This window comes from Passer montanus, unplaced genomic scaffold, assembly GCF_014805655.1.
Source record: "Passer montanus isolate IOZ18808 unplaced genomic scaffold, ASM1480565v1 scaffold18, whole genome shotgun sequence".
NCBI classification, from domain to species: Eukaryota; Metazoa; Chordata; class Aves; order Passeriformes; family Passeridae; genus Passer; species Passer montanus.
In genome coordinates, this window is record NW_024365381.1 from 524255 (window position 1) to 545141 (window position 20887).

The 20887-nt window shown below is 35.0% G+C and overlaps 1 protein-coding gene across 8 annotated transcripts in view; it reads right to left on the bottom strand.

Annotated features, from left to right (window-relative positions):
• Nucleotides 1-20887, bottom strand: part of NPAS3 (neuronal PAS domain protein 3) — a 594914-nt gene that overhangs the window by 294744 nt on the left and 279283 nt on the right. For all 8 annotated transcript variants that reach the window (XM_039705452.1, XM_039705451.1, XM_039705456.1 and 5 more), the window contains one exon: nt 1431-1513. In XM_039705452.1, the coding sequence (XP_039561386.1) occupies nt 1431-1513 (83 nt within the window). The remainder of the gene's footprint in view (nt 1-1430; nt 1514-20887) is intronic.

Below are 20887 nucleotides of genomic sequence, written 5' to 3' on the forward strand. Positions count from 1 at the left end.
TAGTCTTCAAAGCGGCCATCCTAGTTTTGTTCATTTTCATCTATAAGAGTCATACTTAACACCTAAAAAGTGTAAATAAATAAGTCTCAATGAGGTTTTATTTGTATATGAGTTATAAATATTGTAAAAAACATACCTTTAGGATATATATGTTGACACACTCAACATACTGATAAATTACATAAACTGAAATATCACAAAACTGCTAGTTCTTCATTTTTTTCTATGTATGAGACAACATAGCAGCGTTCCTGCCTAATATGCAAACACAGTACTGTATCTATTGGTGCAGATCTCTGACACAATGACTACAACAAAAGTATTTGCTTACAGAATCAAAAACTTGACCTAGACCTCTGCCAAGAGTGCACAACTAAGCAAATCATTTCATTCATGATTCCTGTTCCAAAGAGAAATTAATTCTACTAGTTAATTTAATGTTTTCCTAAAATTATCTTTGTTGCTATTCTGCATTTAGTTACTTTATAAAGATGTGAAAATTCTGACATTATCTATAGTGCTTTTGAATACCACAGCTGAGTTAGTACAGAGATAGCTCTCAATCATTTCAAATTAAGTGGAATATTTCTCATGATAATATCCTAATTTACCTCTCTCATACCTCTCAAAAGATAATACACCAGACAATATATTTGCATTGAGAAGCTGTGTACATTGCTAAATAAGAGCAGTTATTCAGTGCCACACTTAGAAAAGACTGTGTGGGTTTTATTTCCATAGGGCTGAGTTTCCCTTAGTGCAAAGCACATCACATTTTCTTCTTAACTGCTTGTACTCTACATTTGATCACTTCAGTCTAAGAAAGGCTGTAAGAACCCTGGCAAAATAAATCATGCACAACAATATTTCCATCAGGTCATTGTTTTTCAGTTGAGTCTTCCTGGAATATGATGACTTGTGCCATGTGATGAACTAGTTTGACAAATACCAGACCAATTTTCAGCCCACAGCTAAGGACACCTAAGAGGCATACTTCTATTCATTTTTTAATCTCTGCAAATTGCTCCAAGTTCGTGATATATAATTGTGACAACTGGGATATCATGGAGAAAGCAGTGCTTATAAACCAAAGTGGGGAAAAAAAAAACAACCTTAAAGTGATACATGACACAACAAACACTAACACAAAATACTAGCTTTTACACACATTCACACAAATACATAAGGGCACTCTGCAAGCAAACACCTACTGCACAATTCTAAACATCAAAATATTGTGATTCAGCTAAAATAACACTTGCCTTGCCTCTCATTAACAGTCTCCCAATTAGGGACTTTCAGAGTAGAAGAATATGAGCACAAAAAAAAATCTCATCAATATAAGTGCTGACAACAATACTATTCAAATTATTGGCAGATATATAACTAGGTAGATATTTTGATTTTTCTTGGAAAAGCCATTTTTTTACCTGCAATATATGACTTCCCAAATGTGATTCAAATACTTCAATGGCAAGGGCACTGGGGCTTCTCCTGCGCTGGGCACCTATAACTGAATAAAAAACAGTTATGTTGCAAGGTCTGCACATTTAGTTCTCATGCATCCTCATCACTGACATTAACCCCTTAAATGTTTTGCATCTTAATACACCGGTGTTAATTTAAATTTTGCTTTCTACATAGTATATTAATTTGGTAATTTAACATGTAATTTAAGACTCAATTTTGTAGGATAAAAAAGATATTTTTTAAAACAAATCTATTTAAGTATCCAATAAATCTGGAAATTACTTGTTTGTTCAGATATATCTCAAATCCCTGTAGGCTTACAGTAATGAAAGCGTGCAGAATTTAGTGAAAAATACTATTGAAAAAGAGGCTACACATATTGTAAATGTTTTGAAATGTGGGGATAAGAATAAAATGTTACTCATGAATTAGGAAGTTTATTTTACTAAACATCTGAGAGGTTTATCTGAACATGTTATTATTTGAAACTGAAATGAAATAAAGGCAACATTAAAAAGTCAGCATTAGAAATACATCAAGTATTCAAATCAAAGTTCTCCTCAGTATAGAGAAGTATTTTAGTACCCCAGATATCCATGTTAATTGCTGGAACAGGTACTTGAAACTTCAGTGTCTAAATTAAGTAGTTTAAAAGTACAAAGTGACTAATAGATAGTTATGCTTCAAAGGCAGCAGTGACTACAAAAAAGGCTGAGAAATCACAAAACTAATATTCTGTTCAACTCTGTATGCCAGGAACACAAAGCCAGAAATTAAGTCTGCATATAAACAAATGTAGCCATCTACTGTAAACTGAGGCTTCTTCTCAGGCCTGGGCTACCTTTTCCACATGATCAGAGAAAGCCAGAGCACAAAAAAAGATGGCACAGGGCTGCAGGAAGCTCTCTTTTCTGTCTTAGTGACAAAATCAGGCATATCCACAGCAGAGCGAAGAGGCGAAGCTCATTCTGCACCCTTCTAAGGTGTGCACAAAAGCAGTTACATCCCAAGATCCTCATGAGAGACTAATGCCTCTGAAACCATCACAGCACTAGTCCATCTTTACACATTGCTGTCTTTACAGTGTATGATAAGAAAAATGAAATATCAAGGATCTGTTAAAACAAGCAGAATGAATGACTGCCATTACTGAACAGGCCAATTTAACACGAACGGAAACAAAACACAGAGCAACAATTTCTAGGTCTTCTATGATACTGGCTGCCAAACATGATATCAGTAGGAAAAGATAAATGCCAAGTAATGATAGTCATATTGACCTGAAAATGTAATATCATTTCTTATTGATGTTTCATGTAATTTCCTTGCAGGAAATTCTAAGCTATTTATACTGAGCAAACAGGTGGCTTCATAGCTAATAGATTCAGGCAATAGCTCATAATTACAAATGGAGACTGCTGTAGAGCTGGTATTTCTAAGTCCTCCTCTTTTCTCATATTCAAGGACATAGACACTAACATCCTGAAAGAAAACTCCTCAAGACTGTATTTCTTAAGAAAACTTTATCTTAAGTTGTGGGACTAAACAAAATATATAGCATTGTAATGATTTTCAGTATTCTGATCATGATTGCTGTCAGCATGATGCTTTTTAAAGTTATTTCATTTATCGTCTATCAGAAACAAAAAAGCAAATTCAGTTTTGGCTTGCTAGACATTGCTTCATAGTAGTCTCCTTAAGAGCATTGTAAAGACCAAAAAATCCCTCAACCTGTAAACCTGCAACCCTTCCCTGAAATCCTTTAGGTGCTTTCATTCTTCCAGCTAAACTGCGTCATGTTTTTCACACATTGGCTGAACACCATTCCACCATGTGGAATTTACCTTTCAATTAATTTTCTGTTTCCTGCCCATATCCTTACGTTACCATCTTAAAGTGTACCCATCACATATTGAATCCAATTCTATGATGTCAATTGCAGGGTTTTTAGCATTTAAGCATCATAATTTGAATAAAGTGCCTGAAGTCAGTGCAGCCCTTTTTAAAACAGTGTCTTGAACCTTAAATGACACTTACAGGTAAGTCATCAGTCCTTCACAATTGGGACTCTCAGTTCTATACCTCAAATGAAATCACTTTAAGTTCAATGAGTTTACTAGAAAACAAGAGAGGGTCAGATCTTCATTTTAAAATTTGTCAGTTAAATCCTCCACCGATGACTGCATACTTGTGGCTAGGATACACGTAGACAAATATCTTGTAGTACTTTCATGCCATTCACTTCACTGATATTTTTCTATCACTAGAACTCTTGGATTTATGTGTCTTGCTCTTAGTCAGGTGATGTGGTGTTCTTATGACGGTTCCTAATTTTAGAATCATGATAATATGTTACACAGAAAAGAATTATGTTTCTGGTAGCCATGCTGCAACTCTTTTTTGATAAATGAATAAATTTTAAATATGCACCTTATTTCATGCATTTCCGTAACAATCATTCTTCATATTTTGAGGAATGAGACAACAAATATAGAACAAGGGAAACTTAAATTCTTTGATCATCTGGATTCACTGTCCTATTATTTTACTTACATGAGCTTTCAAATATTCTTGATATTTATTTGCAGCAGAAGAAATATGCTATTTTGGGTATATAAGTGCATACCACATTGATATCTTTCAGAAACATGGCAATCTCACAGTCCAGTCACAGCACAAAACCTCTTATTTGTATTGAATGAATTGCTGGCGTGCCAATAGACGAAAGGAAGACATAGACTGAAATGTTTGGATTAAAAAGCAGTCCCAATGCTATTTTATTCTAAAATTTCAAAACATAAACCATAAATACTGAACTGCTTTCCATCACACAAGCCACAGCTAGTCATCTAAATCTCTTACCCTGTGGACAGAACCATCAGCAGCCACAGCTCAGCCACGCACAGAAAACTTGAAGAGCAAGAAATTTAAGATGTATTTCAAAAAATCCATAAATCAAAGTAGCTCAGCAACCTTCACAGACCTAAAGGTGTGGATGCACATATTTTTTTAAAATGTGGATTCCCTTTTTAAATGCAGACTCTTTCCAGAAACAAAATACTGTATGCATGAAATAAATTTCTTCTTTTGAGTAACATGAAGCAGGGGAAATTAGGATGTGGAGAAGGCTGAAGCACGTGTACCAAACTCCAGAAGGAGTCACAATGGAAACAAGTTGCAAATCCAGGTTAAATTTTTCCAAGCTTCTCTTGTTTTAGCAGTATGAACAAACATCTCTGAATAGACTTTTACACACGTAGTCATATTTTGTATTGCCTACATTTAGTCGACAATGTTTAACACTTGAACGCACAAATTAATCAAAAAGTTGGTTGAAACAATATTTGTACTAAACACTGACTTTTAATAGTGACAAGAAGATAGAAAGATTGCTTTCACATGGGCACTTTGTTGTTCTGGAGCAGAAGAATTTGTCAATGAAAATGTTTTACTTTCCCAGGCATTGGACTATGACCTTTACTACCCAAAATGACATGTCTATTCCTGGCATGAGATTATTCCATAAAAACAAAATTCTAACTGTTCATTAGTTCCTCTTTAAAATTCCTCCCTCAATGACTAATCTGGCTATGCATGAGGGGAAGGAAGAGCCACCTCCCTTTCAGAGTGTCTTGGGGGCAGTCTAAGCATGCTTAATGCAACCTCGAGAGCATTTGCAATTGTGCTACAAAAAGTGGGAAACCATGAAAAAGAAAAATGTAGACTGCCTAACAAAGATTTCTCTGCATCCAGAAAAGGAAGGATTTCCTCTTAAGCACAGCTCTAATGTGTGGGAGTACAGACCAAACACTGATGTTCACTATGCATTTCTTCTGGTGCAGACAGAGTTCTAATAAAGCACAAGCAGTATTTGATCACAAGGAATGGAAGAGCAACACATGAACACAATTATCAGTTTCCCCTAAAAAACTCCTGTGAGACTTTGCATGACATCCCTCAACATAAACTGCTTTTGTGGAAAATTTTGGAAAATTCAAACAGAACTTTAAAATTCTATTCCTTTAATAATAGTTTAAAAACTAAACTGAACTTAAAAATTCTTTTCCCTAAACTTTTACTTACTCCTAAAATATTTTACTTAGTTAGCCTCAAAGTCCTTATATTTTTTATTTAATTTTGTTGATTTTTCTAAGAAGAACGTTTTGTTCACTTGGAAGCAGAGGTGGACTTAGGACCACCACACTGTAAACTTATAGGCAATCTGCTGTGTCAAGAATTATAAAAAAACAGAGATCATCTTGAAGATCTCTATTTATGACTCCCAATAAAGACAGACTTCAATTAGCAAAGCCGGAACAGGCCTACATAAATATGAAAGTTTATAAACACCCCACCAAAAAAAAGAAAATTACCAGCTTTATTCACAAAATATGTTACCATATCAGGCTAATTGCACAGAAGCATCACATAGGGTTGGTTAATATTTTTCCCCATAGGTATCAACAGAATACATGATCGTGCCAGATGAGAGAGCATAAGAACCTGATGATTGTGTGTGCGAAACAGTTCACAGCATGAGTGTGCCTATAATATTTTAAATATTCTTTCCCAGAATATAACTTTTTTTGTTGTTTCAGAGTAGAAAGAAATATCTATTGAAAAGGCAATTCAATTTCTAATATATTTGCCTTGGTGGAGAGTAGATTCTTGATGAAAATGTATCTTTAGTGATTTCTATGGAAAACTCCAAATGTTCATGAAAGAAAATGGAGGTGAATTTGGTAATCAACGTGGTTTTACAGGAAGAGGTGCAATGTCATCTTGAAATATTGGAGCTTTCTCATGAGACATAATGAGTAATTTGGAAATTTTTAAAAGCCGTGTTTTAGAAAAGACAAACACTGACTGCAGGCCTAAACTGAACAAGAGAGGATTCAGTCTCAGGAAAGGATGAAGTGTAATCAACATTAGATCCCAGTATTTCTGCATGCTAACATTCATAGAAGCCTTTTTAAAAAAACAAAAAAACCAAAAAACCAAAAACAAAACAAAAAAACCCACAAAAAAACAACCCCAAAAACCAAAAAAACCCCCAAAACTTTACTGCATGTTTAATACTTTTTCATGAATATTTTTTTCCCATTGATTGTTCCTTGCTATCCCATTTAGGACCAATTCTAAGTTTTGAAAGAAATCTCCAGTAAGAAAGAACCCCTCCACCTAGAAGCTGAGGATACCTGGTATACAAGATGTACATTCAAATCATGATCTAAAGTGAGATAAGAGATGAACAGCAAGATGTAAGCAGAGGTGTTGCCCTCTGATTTGGAAAGGGTATCCAAAGAAATTAAATTGTGTCATCAGTTACCTCACTGTAAGCCATCATATGATCCAAAATTTAGGTCTCTTATCCACCTTCACAGATGGGAAGAAGAAATAAATCTTAGATGAAGCTGCAACATATGTGGAAAGGTATTTTATCTTGCTTTAGTAAAGCTATGGGAATCATTAATACTGTGTCATTACCAAAGAAGTATCACAGCAATAAAGTATAAGAACAAATTTGTCACAAAGGACTACATGTAAGATGTATAATGCAGTATATGATAATCAACTTTCAAAACTAACAATAGCACTTCAAATCTATATTTTGTGTACAAGAATGCCTCGTATTCTAGATATTTATCTTCTGGTCACCGGTAAAGAGCATGAATTCATTACTGGGTGATCCATGGCTGAGAAAGCAAACCTAAACTTTCCATGGAATAGCTTCCTAGTTGTCAAGAATTGTACTGGCTATTTAATGAAAGTATTATGTAACACAAGGTGTGCTTTACTATTTTCAGTAGTTCATCTCTGAAAAAGCTCCAGAATTTGTAGCAAAGCTTTTCAAATTCAAGCTGCTTAATACTTTTAAACTTCTTTTTAATAGCTTTTTTAGTTTCAATAACTTAAATTGATAAAATTTACATGTTGTCAAAAAGCAGAAGTTATTATATTAATTGAATATTAATTGTTAATTGAACTGGAATCATTGGATTTGAAGACATAACATGTCTTTCCCTTGAGAAACATTCAAAATTAATGGAAAAAAGCAGCAAGATAAGTGACTGTCATAGTGTAAGTTTTCATCTGCTTTAGGAGCCTGTTCCTTTTCCAATTACCTTCATTTGGTTTATAGGTCTGCTTCTTCCCACAGGATTTGTTCTTTAGGGGGTGGGGGTAGGGTGGCTGGGAGGAGGAGACAAAGTTTCTTAAAGTCTAAATATCTCTCCTTTTTTCCCACTTTTCTGAATTTAAAATTAGAAACCCCAAAAATGAAATAAGTATATTTTGTGTTCTCTGCTTGATAACTAGCACTGTTTCTTAATTAGCACATGTACATTTAAGAGTTTATTTCAGAGATTTTTTTTTCTGTTCACTGTAAAGGATGAAATCTTTGCTGTGCAAGAATTTCCCGTCATCCAAGCAAAGAGAGTTCTCCATCTGTGGCTGGGGGTGGGAGCACTGCCCTTTCTCCCACACTGTAGTAGTTACTATAGGAACTATTGTGCCTCCTTCAAAAGGGCTACAGACAGGGTGATTAAAATTCTTCATGGGAGAACCCCCACTCTTCTCCCTGACAATGAAATTCTTCAGGGAGAGGGCTAAGCCTCCAGTTCAAGAATGGCAGCACCTGAGGGAGTGATGTGGCAGACAGAATCACCCCTGCTTTAAATTGAAGCACAGGGCAAAAAATACAAGGGCCCATGCTCCTGCATTCATTTTATTCCCCTCCCATGAAATTCAGGAACATTGGCAAGAACTAGTGAGAAAAAGAGAAGGAATGAATAACTTCATACAATCTCCAACATGGTGAGGACAACGCAGAAGGTAAAAAACAAATATTTTCAATTTAAATCAATAGCAGGAGAAGAAAAATAATTAAAGTGAGGTAGACACTTCCCAGGAAATCCATCTCTTGTAAATAGACTGGGAAAAACTCTACAGAAGTATGGAAGAGAAAGAGATAGAGACAGATGGATAGTGCAAGGGAGAGAGACACACAAAGGTGGGGTGAATCAAGGGCTTAAAAATGTCATAATTTATCAGTCCTTTAAATAAATGTCCACTCCAAGAGATTTGGCTCTACCAGCAGAAAAAAATGCATAAACATTACGATTGCATGAAGAAATGAGTGATAAATCTGGATTACTTATTCAGATATCACAGAAAGACCCTTACTGGAAAAACAGTTCTATTATCTTATTTTTAAACTAGTATGAAAATTCCTCTGAAAAGAAAACTGCTGCCACTCCTTTACAGCACCATTGCTACAGAAATGGCTAGTGTCACTGGTTCTGTTCTCAGGAGGAGGACAGGGTATTAACATCAAGTCAGAACAGTGTTATATAGTGTCAGACTATACTTGCTGGTAAAACTAAGAGGCCTACATCTGTTGTCTTGCTTTTTTTTTCCAGTCTGATCCCAAAGGTTCATGTTATGACATTTGTAACATCTGCTACAAATGCGGAGGTAAGTCAGGCACAACCTTATTACTTCCAATCTAACGCTCCATCCATCCACAGGGCTTTCATATGCCACTAGTATGTCAAGGCGACCAAAAAGCTGTTCTAGCTACATGAAGCAAGGTGTAATATATTTCTGAAAGTCAAGAAGAAATCCTGCTTTGTTATGTCACCACTTCTTTTGTTGTCTTAAATTTTGGCAATGTCATTTCAGAATATTCTGCGAACAAAACAGCGAGCTGTTTCTACTTAGAGCCAATACAATTGCCTTTTTATGCCTTAGACAGTGGTGTGTTGAAAATTGGCAAGCTGTAATTCACATCCTTCCCTGTTTTCACTAACATTGAAACATATCCAGATTCCCCTACCAGACCCTATACTGAGGTCTGCTTTCTTGCACTTCCCCTTTTTCTTGCCATACTTCTCCCATGATTTGATGGGCTCACTGCATCTTTTTAATGACAAACAACTTTTTGCAGTACTCATTGGTAAAATGCAACTCCTGACAGAAAAAAAAAACCAACTTATTTCACCTGTGGTAACATAAAAGTAAACGAATACGGAAAACACTTTATAGGATGCGTTATAACTAGCATTCTTTCCATTAGCTTTGATCTAGTTTTTTCATATGAAAACTATCGTTTTATTCTATCTGTGAACTCCTATTGTTATATCCACAGTATTTGAAGATTCCAATATTCCACTGTTAATGGGCTAGGGTACTGTATGCTGTGAGGACTATGCTATCACTGCCAAGTGTATGCACAGGAAGCCAACCATTTGCTATACGGCTAAAATCATCCACTAAAGAAATTCCTTGAGAAATACATATAGCCTCTTCTGACAGCAAGTGGATCGTAATTTTAGAAACGAACAGCTTTAGACGTTAGTGAAGTAGGTAATATGTTCCACACTCAGTATCATACACTAAAAATAAAACAAATTTCACATTTGATAGAAGTCATTTAAATTCATTACAGGGGCTGTAGAACACTACATGGTAGCAAGTGAGAAAGAAAACCCAGTGCCTGATGACATAAGCTGTTGTAGGTCTTGATCACCTGCACTTCTGCCATACACATTCTTTTCTGTTTTGCAGGCTAAGCAAAAGATCCCCCCATACACATACGCAGCAAAGAAAAACACTTTAAAAACCCCAGATCTCCTTATGTTAAATGAACACTAAAATTTGAAAGTATATCAAATATTGCTGTTGGCAAATGTAGAAGCCACATCCACTGCTGGAATATAGAATCCAGCTATGATATAACCAGACAATTACCGACTAATGCATCATTATTCTACCAAAGTAAGTGACATACTGAAACGAATCCAAGTGCTTAAAGCTGTTTCTCATTCTAAGGTGACTTTAGAGCTTTGCTACTTCTATAGACTTGGCTTTATGATTGACACATGTAGGTGGTGGATATGTTTGTAGATATTTTTTTTCCTTTTTGTGATGTAGTCAGAAAAGATTTAATGAAGATTCGTAAATGAAATGAGACTGCATACAAGTCTGAAATCAATCTACAATTTCAGGGAAGAAATCTTTATCAGCTGCCAAAACTGAACTGTGTAATTAACTGAGGATTCTGGTAAGAACCAACTGTGCCACTAGTCAATTATTTTTACTTGTCTTCCAGCTGCGGCTTCTGTCTGGTCACAAGAGAGACCGTAAGAAAATGTAACTATAGAGAATTTGGTGATTTCAAAAAATAACTGAAGAAATCTAAGGAGATTACCAAGACCATCTGTAGTAGAACCACAACAAGTTTTAAAATCTATTGCAAAAAGTTTTCCATTTCTCATTAGAAATTTTCATCAAGAATTCTTATAAGAACTAAAATAGCATTTCAGAATTGCTGAGGATTGAAAAATGACCATGCATAAGCTCCAATGGAAATCCCCAAGTCCTAATGAAGCAGCCCTCAGAGGAAATAGTACAACACCTTTGGAATACTTGTTAAGTCATGACAATTGAGAGATGTAACTGCTTCTTTTCAAAAGCACTGTTGCTTGTGTTAAAAAAAAAAAGAAAAAAAAAAAAAGAAAAAGAGTTGATCCAAAGCCCCTGTGGAAAAGATTTTCCAGCACTTCCAGCACTTTGGATTGTATTCTTAATACATAATGTGTTAAAAAAAAAAAGAAAAAAAAAAAAAGAAAAAGAGTTGATCCAAAGCCCCTGTGGAGAAGATTTTCCAGCACTTCGGATTGTATTCTTAATACATACGTATACAAGTGTCCTAGTACTTGTAATAATCTGTTTCAGCAGTTTTTAAGGAAACAGAATCTCTTGGAAATCCCAATGACTAGTAAGAGGAATACTTAAATCTTTACTGGAGATATGATGCAGTCTTTAAGTCTTTGTTAAGGTTAAAAGAATTCATACAGTTCATGATGAATGAGCTTGGAATAAATTAGAAATAAGTTAACAGGTTAACATTATTATCAGCTCCAGCACAAGGTGTTTCCCCCTTCATTTTCTGAATGATCTTTTTAAATAGTTATGTGAGAAAAGTCTAGTTTCCTTTGTCTTTGAAGAATGCCTAACGGAAATATAAGAGATGTTTAATCAGAAGACAGAACAGTAATGGAAGTGAGAGCTTAGTAGTGAGAAAACAGGAAGCCAATTCTACAGCCAAGTAGACGTGTGTAGACACAGCATTCACTTCATCAGAGCTGCATTCATTAGCACCAGGAATTAATTTAGCTCAAGACTTCTGCAGTGAGGGAAAACATTTATTTGATTATATCATAGCTAAGATTCACTCTTGCTACCTGAAAAAGTCATGCCTGTCTGGCTATAAAAGCAAGGCTTTCAGCATTCAAAATGTATCTTGAGCATGTTAAACATAAAAGTTCAGGGCATTATTGCAGTCAGATATTTGAGTATTCTTTAGCAAGTGAACTTAAAGGCATCAGAATTCATTCCTCACACAGTACTTGAATTAGACATGGACACAGATGGTTACCTTGACTTTGGGAGCAAAGTTTTGTTTTGCAAGATAACACTGTCTTTAAACCAGCTCCTTTGCACTTTCTATTAGCACTGATAAACATTTTTTTTTCTTTTTTCTTAAGAATTTTACAATTATACTGATAATGCATTACATTTGGTTACTTTGAGAATGACTTTTTATTATATATACCCAAACCTAATATAATACAAGTATGCATTTGCTATAAAGATAAAAATTTTGCTTGATACAATAATTCAACAATATGTGAGCTGAGATTTTGCTGAAACAATGTCCTTTAAATTCTGCTTGTATTTTACTGCTTTTCAATATCAACTGCTTTTAATTCTTAAATTCTTAAATTCTTCTTTTAATTCTTTTAAATATTTCTTGTGTTTAGTCCCTCTGAAGAACTAGAACAATTACACAGCTATGTAATTTGTAAATCAAGCTCATTAATTTAATGGACAAGATTTTTTTTCTTGAAGTATGATACAATATGATACTTGAACTAAAATACAGAGTTGAATGAAGACTGCTCAAACTCAACACAGAACACACTTCTTTTTCAATCACCCACAAACTTTATACAACCTGCAGAAAAACTGAGTAATGCCTGATAATGATTATCTACTTTTCTTGTTTCTTTTAGTAACCTCCTGTAAGGCAGTTTGAATCCTGACATTTTTTGTTATGAATACGATAGATTAAGGGCATTTTCAATTATCTTAAATTGCCTGCTGCAAATCAAGCATCATCTTATTTTCTTAATAATACCTGAAAATCTGAGGTATTTGCTTGTAGAAAAAAGATTTCACTCAACAATGTTGTAGTAGGACAAGTCAGAAATGCAGCACGTTTTCTGTGCATACTAACAAACAAGTCTTTCAATGCAAAGGCTTTGCCTTACAAATGCAATGTTATTGCAAGGTATATCCTACTTCTCTCTACAAATAAGATGGAGAAAAATAACTATTGAGTAAAACTGCCCCAAATTTTTCAAAAGTATCACTGAAAAATCTGGTTCAAACTTTTCTGAGAATAATTCTGTCATAATATTGAGTCTATCTTCTAAAGGAGAGGAGGGATCTGAGGAATTAAGACGCACCTACATGGCTGGAAGAGGAAAAGACACAGTGCTGTGACAGCTCATGGACAAATGGCTTCTGAAGAGAAAGGCTTATATTGGTGAACGATGGCTTCAGAAAAAAAGTTATGACTAAAAGGAAAAGTGAATGGCAGAAATAGACTGAAAACCAAAACACTTGTAATAAAGGAAATAATATTTTGAAGAATATGAACTGAAAGTAAGAATTAGGCATGATCAAAACATAATTTTGAAGCCATGTCTTGTTTGTGTTCACCAATTAGTTGACACTTACTATGACCACTTGATTATCTCTGATCAGGCAAGACGGATTCAACAGCTCTGGTTACATACACAACACGGGTGTTGCTAATCCATTTGTTTTGTAAGGTCCAAATATTCTTTTGACCCACTGGCACATAATACTTTGACCTGAGCTAAGGGTATGTCTTTATAGTCAAATGAAGACAAATGTGAACTAGCTGTAAATGGGTTAATGTGGTCACTGATAAGCTCTAGCTGTGCTAAAAAGGCATGAAACTTTCCCAAGAAGAAAGATAAAGTAATTTTTTCATCTCTGTTTACAATAGTTGGGCAGCTTCAAGTTTCTAAACTAGATTGTGCTGCAGTGCAAATATATTGTGTCTAAATTAATCCCTAATTAACTTAATAGCTAATGAACAAAAACCCATTGTACAAAAAAAAAATCCTGGAAAGGTCTGAGCACACCCTTTTTCAATCTCATATTTTCCACTTTTATGCTACCTCAACTCTTCTTTTCACACTTTTCTTTTTTGTTCCTTTAGTTTTCCTATTTCACACCAGCTTACTTGAATTGGCACTTTCAACCACACACATTTCTTATGGGAAAGAAGTTCATTTTGATCAGAGGACCCAAAGCTGTGTTGTGGGAGGTGAAATGGATCACTTTCTCAGGCATCTGAAGCACCAGAAGGCAACGTAGCTGCGAATGAAAATACTGAAGTGGATACTTATTAAGTTGAAATAGCCAAACAATTTAAATTTACTCACTAAACACAAACTCCAATCGCCAAACCCTTGGATGCTATTCCAAAGAGCTCTATCTACGAGTGAATTAAAAAAAAAAACCAAACCAAAGTTAAAATCACAGCCCAGAGAAGTTACTATTCATTCCACCAAAGATTCAAGAACTTAGCATCAAAGGGAAGGTAACCTCTTGCCTGTTTGTTAACGATACTGGAGCTCCAAAGTGTTGCAACCTGCCCTTATTTTCAGGATAACCACTGAAAAAATAATAATTTATCTGCAGTGGGTAAAGCAATATATTTAAACTCTTCCACAAATAGTGCTTACTAGAAAGGAAAGTGAATTTATACTACTCCATGTAACAGTAAAGACCAACAAATCAAGTGTCACAATACATTTCACAATATCAGCTTTTAAATTCTATTTCCTTAGAATCCATATTATTAATGCAGAATATGCATATTCATAATTAATGAAAATATATCTCCCACAAAGTTTTTAATTTGGTTACTATGTTTTATTGTATCATGTTGACAATAATTACAGTTTGGACTCAACATAGGAGTATATTTTTTGTAAACTCCAGATAAAATTTCTAGAAAGTCCACAATAACTTTCATCAATAAGAAAGACATTTTTATGATATCCAAACAGTACACTCTTATGACAAAATGTCATCCTATGAGTTCCAGCTGTCTTCACGGCGTGATACTGAATCCACAAGCCAGACATAGCACTAGCTTGTGGACAAAACACCCACCAATTTTTCCATAGAATCATAGAATGGTTTGGGTTGGAATGGACCATCAAAGACAATTTAGTACACATCCCCTGCTATGGGCAGGACCACCTCTCCCTAGATCAGGTAACACAAAGCCCTGTCCAACTTTGAACACTTCCTGTTATGGATTTATGCACCTTTGCACTACAACAGGCTCCACCTTAGGATTCCAAAAAAAGTCCAAGTAAAGGTTTCCAATTCCTTTTTTGACTAGTTCTCAGGTTACAGCTTGAGTTTAGCACTACTAATGCTGAGAGAAGTATACAGTTAAGCAAACTCATTCTATGACAATACTGTCACTATAGGCCCTGGTAAAAAAAAAATAAAAAAATCTTCCCCTGTCTTTTTTATAAACTCCCTTTATTGAAAGGCTGCAATAAGGTCTCCTAGAGCTTTTTCTTCTTCTTCAGGCTGAGCCACCTCAAATTTGTCAGTCTCTTTTTCACAGGATAATTTTCATGGCCCTCCTCTGGACCCACTCTAACAGGTCAATGTCATTTTTGTGCTGGGGACAAAAAAGACAGAGCTGGATGCAGAGCTCCAGGTGGGGTCTCATGAGAGCCAGGAGAGAGTAGGAAAATAACCTCTTGATCCTTTGGATGCAGCCCAGGATATGACTGGCTTTCTGGGCTGCAAGGGCCTCTTGCTGATTTATACCAAACTTCTCATCCATCACTACCCCTAAGGCCTTTGCAGGCTTCTTTCCAATGCATTCCTCCAGTATGTACTGACATTAGGAGCTTTTGTAGCCCAGGTGCAGGGTCTTGTGTTTGGCTTTGCTGAATTTCATGAGGTTCCCATTGTCCCATTCATCAGTATTTATTCTTATTTCTTCCTCTGGAATCACATAAATGATGGGAAGTAGCATCAGAGCACCATGTAACACTGCAGAAGCAAGATGCTTAATTTGGACATTCTTGCCTGTAATTATCAACAGTCAAGAGACCAAATGCCAGCACTTGCTAACCATACACTTTTGCATCTGTTAACTACCCAGTTTGAAACTACTTTGTCACTCATTTCATGCCAGCTCTTATATGATACTCCCAGTTAATATCAAACTGCATTAAACTTACAAAAACTACTGTCTGGCATCAAGCATTTTTGTCAACTCCTGAAAATATTTAAACTAATTTATCATTTCTGAATTTTGTCCTTCAGTTTCCTGAATTTGAATTATTTAGCTGTATGAGTTTTAAGTATGAAACAAAAGAGGGCCATTGGAGATGACTTATACAATACATTTTCTCTAATCACTTCCAAAAAGTAAACAAACTATTTTCTGGAAACTGTGGCTGAAGTGGACCTTTAACAACGCCCACAGCATGTCCTACCTTAATCCAAAAAATATGGTTTCAATTTAAATTTAAGCATGCAGGTAAACTAACCCAAATATTTTAAATAATGAAGCAAGAAAGAAGGATATTTTAAATAGTGTGCAGGGTAGGCGCCTACTCAAGTTCAAGTAAAATCTTTAAATTTCTCCTTTCTCTGAATTGCTCAGCCAAGAAAGGATGTTCTTAGAAGAGAAATGGGTTATGGGCTTTTCTGGCACTTGAAGTACTTTTGCTCCCAAACCATTTTATAAAGGAGCTATTCAATTAAAGTGAGTTTTGATTCTATGTTTCATATTGCACATAATTGTGTGTTCAATAACTTGTCATAATACAAAATTACCAAAACTAATAAATGATTCATAGTTCTAAAAATATTCTGCTATAGATGAAGGTAAGCAGAGAGAATAAACTTTATTTGCATTTAAAGTTAGAACAATGTTGATGGTATTTAATGTTTCCTAACATGTAGAAATTTCTTGTTCCATTCTTTGTCAAATAATAATCCTCTTAGTAAATAAAAAGAGGGCTGCCATGTCAGTTTAAAACTTGAGACACAAAACTCCCCTGGCCTCACTTTCCAGAGTGATTCCAAAATTAAAATGCACTAACTCAGATACACCCAGCCACATAATAGTATAGATGTAAAGGTCTACATAAACAGAGGAAGACCCAGGAAACATCCCCCAAAGCCTTCTGTCCACCCTATTCTGCAAGCATGATTGACTGTGTCATGTTTATTGTTAGCCCATCTGGACAACAGGTGCAGTACTTAATGGCCACAGTGTACTTGATTATTGACTAGTGAATATTTCTGCACAACACAATAGGCCACAGAATGACCCTCTGAAACAGACAGACTTCCCATCCATTTCTACATTCAAAACCTCTCAAAACAAAAGAAGAGTTTTTATTCTATCTGGAAGTTTGGTATAGAGCTTAAATATACAACCCACATTCATCAAATACTTAGTTTGCCAGGCTTGTACAGAGTCAATTTAAGGAATTAAAAAAAAAAAAAGTGTTGAATTTCAAGCTTGGAGACCTCTAATTACTTCATGCTTAAAGTTTAACTATAAAACATAGATAAATTGCTGCACTAAAACCACAGAAGATCATCCACATGATCTGTGCCAATGTATCTAAAGCTCAGTGAAGCTGATCCCAGAGAGACTTTTCCACTTAGTCCTCCGAGAATTCATTTTGGACCCGTTTCTAATGAGTATATAAAGGATAACTTGGATATTTTGGTAAAGCTACCCAATAAATTCGTCAATCTCAAATTTTATTAGCCACAAAACATTACAGTGGTCATATAGCTGAAGAACACTGAAGGAATTGGAGGCGTATTAGTCATTTATTTAGGCAGATACCAGAGTTCAGTACTCAGTACAGGATGTTAGTTGTAACATTAAGCTAATTGGCTAATAGTTGAAGAAGTCCTTAAACAGTTTTTATACTGAGAGGTGTGACCCCTTCTTGAACCAATTTATGTAAACCCAGGGGGAGCCCTAAATTTATTCCAGTTTCATGAATGCATGGTCTGGATTAAGAAACCAAAAGCAAGACGAATATGCATAAAACCAACTGTGTAAACAAAGCACCTAAAATTTACATGCTGTCAGCTTGAGAACTTTCTGTTTAACAAATTACTTGCGATAATAAACGTTTAAAATAAATTTAACAATTTGGTATTAAAAACATTCATATTTCATCCAGCGCATAATTCAGGGCCATAGTTTTTTTCTTCTCAACCCTACCTTTGGCTATTTATCTAGTTGCAAACTTTTATAGATGTGAAATATTTTAAGAAGACCTTTGGAAATGGCCTGAGGTAATTTCAAACTTAACAGACCCTGTCCCACCAGAGCTCATTACAGTGCATTTTATAACAAAGTACCCTCTACTTAATTTTCAGAGCTTAGCCAAGCGTACTAGAAATGCAGCTGCATTAAGTACAATTAATGGCATAATAAAAGCAGTGGAGGGCTGTTTAAGACCCAAGAACCAGCATTAAACAGGGCATCCAGGTTCTCCAACAGTCAGTGATGTGTCAAAGTTCTAGAAGTGTGAGAATGCCACTTCTAGGGAAGGGAATAAAAAGAAGCAGCATGTGCTTTTGGGAAAAAAACTCTTGTCCTTCAACAATCCCAAAAGGTAGACTAAAGGAGGATTAAAAAAACATTCCCTCCAGTTATGCCACTAGCATCCCCCTCTCTCTTTGAGGAGGAGTCCAAAACAATAAACTCATATTCCCACCAGCAAAAAAACCCAAGCAAATTCAATTCCAGAAAAAGTGAGAATAATAGTAAGTGACTCATATAATACACAGAATGATCTGGTTTCTTAACCAACAAAGCTTACTTTTAAATGACAAAAAGGAAAAAGAGAGAACATTTTTTTGTGACAGGAAATAATATTTTATTTTCAATAAAAATATTTTATTTAAAATAAAACAAGTCACATCACAACTGGACTGTTGATTATAAAAGCTCTGCAACTGTTAAGTATGGAATTATTTTGATAACTAAATTATCATTCCTGGGAATTAAGTTAATTTGCACTTGAAACTAAAGAAGAAATGCTAAGTTAAAGACAGAAGGCAACCAACATCTCCTGACTAATTTCTGATAGAAGTCAACTGATGTCTCATGAAGAAACTAGTGACTAAATTATTCTATATGGGACTAATATCTTTTTTGTTTGTTTGTTTCTACTCTTGAACCTTATTTTAGTGTATTTCACTCAATTATTTACTTTGGCAGAAGAGATCAGTTAATTCAGGTGAGTGGGCTTTCTGATTCACAGACAGTAAGTGGCTTACAACCTGGCATTATGGCAAAATTTGAAAAACAAAAGCCCTTGATTATGCATGGCCTGCAGATATAGTATTTCATTCTGTACACACTGAATATAAAAAGAAATCCTTTCATGAGTGCTGAAGGTAGAAAAAAGTTATGATTTTGTCCTCTGCACAAGAATAACAGATTTCTAAATTGTGGAATAAAAGCAATTTCCAATTCTCAGAGCATAAGTACTGTAAATACAAAACCAAGAAGAAACCCTCAGAATTTCAATGTAACTTCTCCTAGTAATGGATAAATGAAGTAGACCAGATTTTGTTTTACACTTCCCTTTTCTAGTAAAAAAATACATGCTAACCATATATTTCTTATCTTCAAAGTTGATTTCAGGTGTTAAGGGACAGAGATAAACAAACAAAAAACCTCACACACCTGTTATTTGTGGACTAGACTGCTGGCAATTTCCAAGTCAGCTCTGACTTAAAATTCTATATATGGACTTCAACATAATCAACAGTGTGTAGAAAGATAAAACCTACTTTGACAGTGGATCTCATTACTCTCAGAAATACATAGGAAAATATAAAACACATGCATTTTTCCTGCTCACAAAGCATATGAATACATCTATTCCTGATGTTTTAGTTATCCAGTGCTACATTCTGAGTGGTGGAACCATTTCAATATATCATTGAGTGTTCTGTCTTTCCTGTTCCCTCTTTTTCCTGAACTTCACACATAGGGGCTGTTCCTCCACCAAGACTGTTTTGCTGCTGACTTCTGATCTTTTTAGATCTTTTATTTAGAGCATACTTCTGTCTCTATAATTCTTCACAGTAACATAATTCTACAACCCTCACTTCAGTTTCACAATAAAGTAATTTCATTTATAAAGGCTTAAGTAGATTGCAGAGAATAGATGTTATTTCAGTGGATTTATTTCATTGACACTCAAATTTCCTACTACTCTCTATGATCACACAGTACAGAATGTATCTGTTTATATTGTATTTACATATCCTGTGATGTAATTTTGAAAAAAATGTTAGCTACTGCTCAGTAAAACACTATAATTACTGCTGAAACAACCACAGTGGTGTGGAATGTGTTGACAAAATAATAAGAATAAGGCCTAGGAAATGTAAGTATTAGTGTTAAAAATTTATATAAAGACTAATAACTAAAACTGAAACAATGGGACTAGAAATGTATCTAAGGTAAGATACCATCTACTTCTGCCATTAAATCAAGTAATGATGATTTGCTGAAAGATAGATTAAACACATCACATCTTGCTGTTACCAGGAATGTAATAACAACAAATAAAAGTGATTCTCTGGGAAATTATTTAGTGTTAGTAAACTATTGAACTAAATTAAAAAATACAAAGAAAGAAATCTCTCCATAATCTCATTTCAGACTGAATATGCCATGATGCACTAAGGAAATCAAAAATGCTCTCAAGATGGAAGGTGTAGAATTTGAAGAGCAGTATAGCTAGTGACAACCACAACCTTGAAAGCTAGAGGGAAGGCCAGAAAACTCAGTTTCCCTTTAGAAATCTGAGCAGTTAAGTCTCACAGAGCACTTTGCAGGTAGAATAATAGAACAATTCACCAAGGAAGAATAAGCAGGCATCTTAAAATACAAAGCATGAAAGATGGAACTGCAATAATTTTCTGAGAAGAAAGGGAAACATTTTTTTAAGACAGCATGGATCCTACTACAACATTCATAAGCTGACTCTAGGAAACTAGATGTTGAAAGAAACCAGGAACTGGTGACATGGCAGAAGCTTTTTACACCAAGCTGGACTTTGAGTTGAGCTCACATTTCTACTTGAAGACTTTGACACAAGTTGGTGGTCTCAGATCAGCTCTTGGTATATCAACTGCAGGGCATTCTACACTGATTCCTGTCGCAAGGCAAGGAAAATTGATCAGTCTTAGGAGTCAAACTCTGAAACTACTGATACTT